Source organism: Mytilus edulis, chromosome 9 (assembly GCF_963676685.1).
Source record: "Mytilus edulis chromosome 9, xbMytEdul2.2, whole genome shotgun sequence".
Classification (NCBI taxonomy): domain Eukaryota; kingdom Metazoa; phylum Mollusca; class Bivalvia; order Mytilida; family Mytilidae; genus Mytilus; species Mytilus edulis.
This window is the reverse complement of record NC_092352.1, coordinates 46,967,664-46,974,492: the sequence shown is the minus strand read 5'-3', so window position 1 is coordinate 46,974,492 and position 6,829 is coordinate 46,967,664. Positions and strand designations below refer to the sequence as shown.

At 33.4% G+C, this 6,829-nt stretch overlaps 1 protein-coding gene across 1 annotated transcript; it reads right to left on the bottom strand.

The window, feature by feature from the left end:
• Positions 1-539: 539 nt before the first annotated feature.
• LOC139489718 (cyclic AMP-dependent transcription factor ATF-3-like) lies at positions 540-5,649 on the bottom strand. The gene is made up of 4 exons (XM_071276452.1): positions 5,628-5,649; positions 5,283-5,478; positions 2,697-2,804; positions 540-1,348 (listed from the first exon to the last, which is right to left on the bottom strand). Exons 2-4 carry the CDS (start codon positions 5,466-5,468, stop codon positions 1,157-1,159), a joined length of 486 nt encoding a protein of 161 aa, XP_071132553.1. The 5' UTR covers positions 5,469-5,478; positions 5,628-5,649; the 3' UTR covers positions 540-1,156.
• Between the last annotated feature and the right edge of the window lie 1,180 nt (positions 5,650-6,829).

Sequence of the window (6,829 nt, the reverse complement as noted above, 5' to 3'; positions counted from 1 at the left end):
ACGTTGACATAATATCATGTTGATAAGTGTATTCTAATATATCCTTATTTGTATGCGCAGGTATAAGAAAAGTGTAATAATATAAATGTAAAAAAAGCAATATCGACCTGATCTATTTCCAAAAAAAATCGACGAAAAAAAAAGATAACACATACAACATACACTAAATAACATGCTAGTGAATGCATTTGGACAAGCATATGCAGAGTGTGGTTAAACTTTTTTTTTTTATAAAATGTAAAATATATTAATGTAGACCATTTCAACGTACGTAACAAGAAACATAAACAACACACTGACTCAGAAAATGGTATTTACGGAGCATCTTTGTTCATCCGCGGTTCATGGTTGGGTTGTTGTGGTTCCATCATCAGTTTTCTGTTTAGTGTTTTGTAGACTGTAAAATCACTGATGCATGCATGTAAAATTACTGATGCATGCATGTAAAATCATTGATGCATGCACACATATTGCTTGTAAAAAAGACAACGAATAGCCAGAATATGGGACTTTTGTTTATGGCCACAATACAAGTAATCTTATACATACAGATCTTTATTGAAATGAAATGATCACATTACACATTCATTCATTCAAGACATACACGTGGAACTGTGATGTAATATGAGGTAGAAATACATGAGGGTTTATCTTATTTGCTGGTTCATGATCTAAAGAATTGTGGGTATTGTCATTGCTCGGTCCCCGTAATGAAAAATTACGTCATTTCATTGGTTGAATTTCAATTGCTTAGATCGTAATTAACTTATCAAAAGCTTGTGATGTACACTTTTGAAAATAATACCCAGAATGCATTAGATTCTAAAACGTCGAAATAATATCAGAAGATTTACATAGTATTTATTTTCGTTAGAACAGACGGCTGCCTGTTTAGGCTTTTTCTTCTTGATGCTGTTCTAAAAACCTAAATCATAGATAACAAAAACTACTGTTAAATTTTCGTGAATTTTACGCTTAAAAAAACTTGTCAAGAATTCAAATTTGAAAACGAGTTTAAAGTCTTTTTGTGAGAGAGTCCGCTATAGTAACAACAGACACATTCTTCTGTTCTTGATGGAATTATTTAAAACAGAGTTTCTCGTTACCAGGGATGGTAGTTTATATAGATGAATAGTAGTAATTAAGTCGGTGACCATCATGTATTCATTAGAGGACTTCCCTGTGTGAGTTGTACTTGTTGCAGTCTTAGGTGATTAGCTGGATTTGAAGTACACGTCCCGCCAACTGCATGTCTTTGAAGCACTGCGTTGAATACTTTTGCACACAATTTAAGCTTTTTTATATCAGTGTTTAAGGATCTTTGCTGATCTTCTAGCATTTTGCATTCCTACAAAGAATGAGATACACACTAAGAAATAAAATAAATAAATAAATTTATCTCGGAAAACAACATTTACATTTCATTTATAATGAACTACCTTTTTTTGTTTAATTTCCAGAACAAATTGCAGATCGTTGACGTATGGCTGGCCTTGATTATTTTTTCAAAGTTATATACGAATTTTCTAGACGCAGCTGAATAACGACGTGATGTATTGTAAAAAAAAGGGGGGGTCATTGTATAGACACGTCACGTGTATGTTCGTTGGTTTGTCGTCTTATTCTCCTCTATTTAATCATATTAGACTTATTAATTGTTTAGCTTATAAAGTACAATGTGTCACTCGAGTTTCGCACAATTTTTTTTTTATCATCCAGTTCATAAACATATGAATTGTTAAGTTCCAAAAAATACAATGTGACTCCCGAGTTATATATATTTTTTTCTCAATATATATCCAGTCGATATCTTGAAAATATTTCTCTAATTCTTCGTCAATTTATCCCTATCTGCACCCATTGTATGAAAAAAAAAAATCAACGTGTGGTGCGTTTGATCTTCAAGTTCTTCATTGGTTAAAATCCGATTATGACGTCGAATTTTCTTGCTTGCCTCATAATTTATTGCCGGTGACGGCACGAAAAAAGGCGACCATGCCTTATGACGTCACATAGAAAGAACACATTTTTATGCAGAACAGTCGCAAAGAAGGAATAAGTTTTCCTGCGTATTGTTTGAAAATCATCAGAGAAACAGATTCCACCACCAAATCTCGTGTAATACGATATTTATCCACTCTCGACAGTTAAATTTTAAATATTTAAAACGGTCGGCCAGCCTCGCGTTTTAAATTTGAAAATTTATCTGTCTCGAGTGGATAAATATTGTATTACACTCGATGCAGTGGTAGAATCTATATTTCTCTAATTCTTACAAAATATATCCCTTTCCTGACATGTTGATTATTTTTATTGAATCAACGTGTGGATCTTTTGATCTCAGTTCTTCATTTGTCAAAATTCGATTATGACGTCGAATTTTCTTGCTTTCCTTTGAATTTTATATTGTTACAGCACGAAAAAAGGCGACAATGCCCGATGACGACACATAGAAAGAACACATCTTTTTGCAGATCATTTGAAAAGTAGTATTGAATTTGTCTGCATATTGTTTAAAGATCATTAGAGAAACAGATTCCACCACCAAATATTGGTTAAATTATCGGCGATCCTCACGTCTCGAGTGGATAAATATCGTATCACACTCGATGCAATGTTAGAATCTTTATTTACCATCACATTGAATGTTCTACTTTTTAAATCAATCATTGTGAGTATATATAATATTCATTTACCTCTTCTAAAACTTCTACTCTCCGTTTTCTTTTTACTCTGGCTTTCTCCGCGGATTCTCTGTTTCTCTGTTTTCTATTTTCCATTTTTGTTTTTTCTTCAGGTGTAAGCTAAAACGAAGAAAAGCTTGTGTGAAATTCATATTCATTGTTTTGTGAGTTTTTTAATGTTATATTCGAATGTCTACTTGTATATCATATATATGTATAACGATTTTCTTTATAATCCATCAGCACTGATTGGTTGCTGTTTTCTGAGCGTCCAGGGGCTAATATTTCATGCATACTTAGGACGAAAACAAAATCAAATTGGAAGGTTCTGTTTATTAAGGCCGACAAAGTTAAATGGAAGACAAGACTGTTACTGAAAAAGAAGGTACATTAGATGGGGAAAGCAAATTACAAAATATCACATTCAGCCCTTTGAAGCGTGGTAGCAAGAGACTCGAGTAAAAACATTTTTTTCAGTCAATATGTAAAAAATGAGTGTAAATATTACCAACGCAGATGATGCAATATATTTCGACACATTTAGACATCTGAAATAATTTTTATCATTTTACGTAACTATATAAATAGAATAATTATGAATAGTTATTAATTATTAGCCTTAAGGTTTAAAATATATCGATAGTAACATGTGCTTCACTTTGGTGACACGCAATCGCATGAAATGATAGTAAAATTGAGAAAACAGCCCAAGGCCACCAATGGTTCATCTACACAGCGAGAAAATCCCATACCCGGAGGCGGGTTTCAGCTGGCCTTTACAAAATGCCACATTTTGTTCGAGGATATATGGTTGACTCTCTGGAATTGTTTATTATCTCACCCCTTATTTTTTTTTTATTGATTTTGTATTTACATTGTGTCATAGATCAAATGTATTCGTGTACATTTCAGGGGCGTAGCTAGAATGAAACGATGTGCAAGCAACTACCGGCGAGCGGAGCGAGGCAAAAAAATTTTGGGACCCTTTTATGCAGAATTTTTTTTTTCGGTTTTCGGTCATAGAACGGTAAAAAGAGGAGCTATATGTCGATAGGACTTATAAAAAATTTATGAATGTAAAACTATTAATAAATCTTCTGAATAGAGTAATACATAAACAACACATATTTTGTGAATTTACTCAAAATTGTCCAAAATCTGAATTTACTCAAAATTGTCCAAAATATGCTCTGTGGGTCTAGGCAGAAACAAACTTCTCTATTACTTTCACTGAAATCCCGATGAATATGCAGTAATGCTAGTAACTGTCGTTGTTCATTGTTGATCGTACATTTGTGTTTTCAACATATACGTACTTACACTGATAGATCTCTATGGCAGCACTCATGATATGTTATTAACCAGTTTTCGTGTTCGTCATCGACTCGCGACCTCCCCATTGAATTCGTCAAAATTACATGCCAGGTCAGTTTCATATATCTAAGACAATGTTGAGATTTGTTCGTTTATTATATTTTCCACCGTGAACACGACGAAGCAGATGCAGCGCAAAGAAGTGATTTTTCTGATTATACTAGACGCGACTCCACTCAGTATCTCCAGTTCCCTTATCATATGGTATATGAACGCAAAATATAATGAGACTTTCCAATACTGTTTTGGCGTGTTTGCAGGGTCATGAGTGTGATTGGCTCCGGTAGTCTGTCGACCACAACGCCTCTGCATATTTTCAACAATATCGAAGGGTTCTGATAATTCTAATTATTGGTACATCTCATTCCAAACTGATGAATCGTACATTGTACAAATTTAAATCTTGTAAAAGATACAAGTTACTGTCCGATTTTGTCATAATCTCCAATTAAACTTTTATTTTGAAACCAAATGCCGTTATTTAATGATATTTCATCAATTAAAAAAGTGACAACATAGGTGTTTCCTTTAACATTCAATTTATAAATTTTTATTTTGCCATTTGTTTTTTGCATGCCGAATCGATGTGCACGCAAATGCGTGTTAGCGTATAGGGAGCTACGCGCCTGCATTTACTTGTTTGTTTTCTTATATCTTTTGATTGACGTAAGCCATTTCAATTGTTATTCTATAGTGTAAATTTCTATGTTGTGATGTTACACTATTGTCTCGGGTAAGGGTGAAGGTTGGCGCCTATTAAAACGTTTAAACTCGCTGCATTTGTTTGCACCTGTCCTAAGTCAGGAACCTGATGTTCAATGGTTGTCATTTGTTGATGTGGTTCATAAGTTTTCTCGTTTCTTTTTTTTTAATATAGATTAAACCGTTGGTTTTCCCGTTTGAATGGTCTTACACTAGTAATTTTTGGGGCCCTTTATAGCTTGCTGTTCGGTGTTAGCCAAAGCTCCGTGTTGAAGGCCGTACCTTGACCTTTATACAATGTATAATGGTTTACTTTTATAAATTTTGACTTGGATGGAGAGTTGTCTCTTTGGCACTCATACGACATCTTCTTATATCTAAATAAAATAAAAGATTTAGTAGCTTTACTTATACAACAACCTTTCTCTTAAAATTCTAAATTAAATTCTTACCAAATCTTTATTAAATGTACATTCAAATCCTTAATATTCAGCTTTTTTTTCAATATCTTTCATAATTTACCTCATAATTTTTAGGAGGTTCAAACAGATTTTTAATTTCTTCTTCTCCGCTTATCTGTCGCTTGTGTTTAACCTTCATAGCCAGTTCATATTTGACCATTGGTGTGATGCTGTTTGAGTCTAGTGCTGAGATCAAAACATCGTCTATTGTTTCTACTGGAGAGTGTTGTTCCATTGCGCTAAACATTGTCTGCAACCTGTCAAAATTAATAGTTTTTCACTTAATTTCGATAAAATATTAAATCTATTTGACTCATAAGTCTTATGAACATATTGAATTAGACCTATGACGTTTGGACAAAAGCCAACAAGACAATTTATATTTAGCACAAGATAAAAGCTTTACCTCAAATACTGAAATTGTGTCACAGATATTAGAAATTGGTTTTGCAATTTAAAATATATTCATAATTGAATAAAAATGATAATAATGAATAAAACCAATCATAGTTACCTTAGATACAGCTTTGTTTACAAGTAGTATGTATTTTTCCACTTTCCGATTAGAAATTACCCTGAACGGAATTTCCAATTTTTTAAGTACAATATCGGTAATAACCTTTTTCTAAAAATAGCGAAAATTTTCAACGAATCGTTTCCCTTCGGTAAACCGTCAGCAATGAACTAACCTGCTAACACATTTAAATATACATGTTAAGATGGCATGTCTTCCATAAAATTCAAATTGATTAAGTGTAATATATGTATTAATCCATGTATACAACATAAAAGAATAGAACGGTTTGTCATCGATCTTCACCAGGAACAAAATATCAAACATTCTAAATGTGTACACGGATAGGAAATTAACAAGAATCGTGAAGCGAGTGCATGTGTTTTATTACAGGCACTATACGTTCTGTCAATAATAATAAGATATGGGCAATGGGAAGAAAATAGTGTCCATGCAGTATATTTTACATATATACATGTACATTGACACCTTTTTCTTCCCATTGCTCTTTTTTTATATACATATTATATACATTTATCGTACCGCGGCTAAATTATCACGTGATTGGTTTAACGCCGTCACGTGGTGACCCCCTATGAGACCCTAGGGGGTTAGTAAATTTCATTGGGGGTTCGTGACGCGGTAATGGTGACGTCATCTATTTATGTTGTTGTGCTTCTTTGATTATTTTTCAACAAAACGCAGCAGAAAAAGTCCAGCGTACGATAAATTCGTTATACGGTTAACTGCTGACCCTCTATGTATCCGTAGGGGGTCAGTAGCGAACCATATAACTTATAGTATGGACACTATTTTCTTCGCATTGCCAATTTTTTGATTATTTAAATTTATTATTGACAGTTCTAGAACGTCTAGTGCCTGTGCCTGTGTTCATATGGTGTTTATTAAGAATGCATTCTTATGAATCACAAGTCGGATATTCAGGTCTGTGACTTTAATACTGATCAATAGAGTATTCAGTCAAACTAAAGACTAACCATTTGATTTTAGAGAAAAAAGGGAGTGGGTGGATGGGGGCAAGTGAATGATAAGACCTGGTTAATTCTTACTAAATCCTGACCATGATCGGAGGA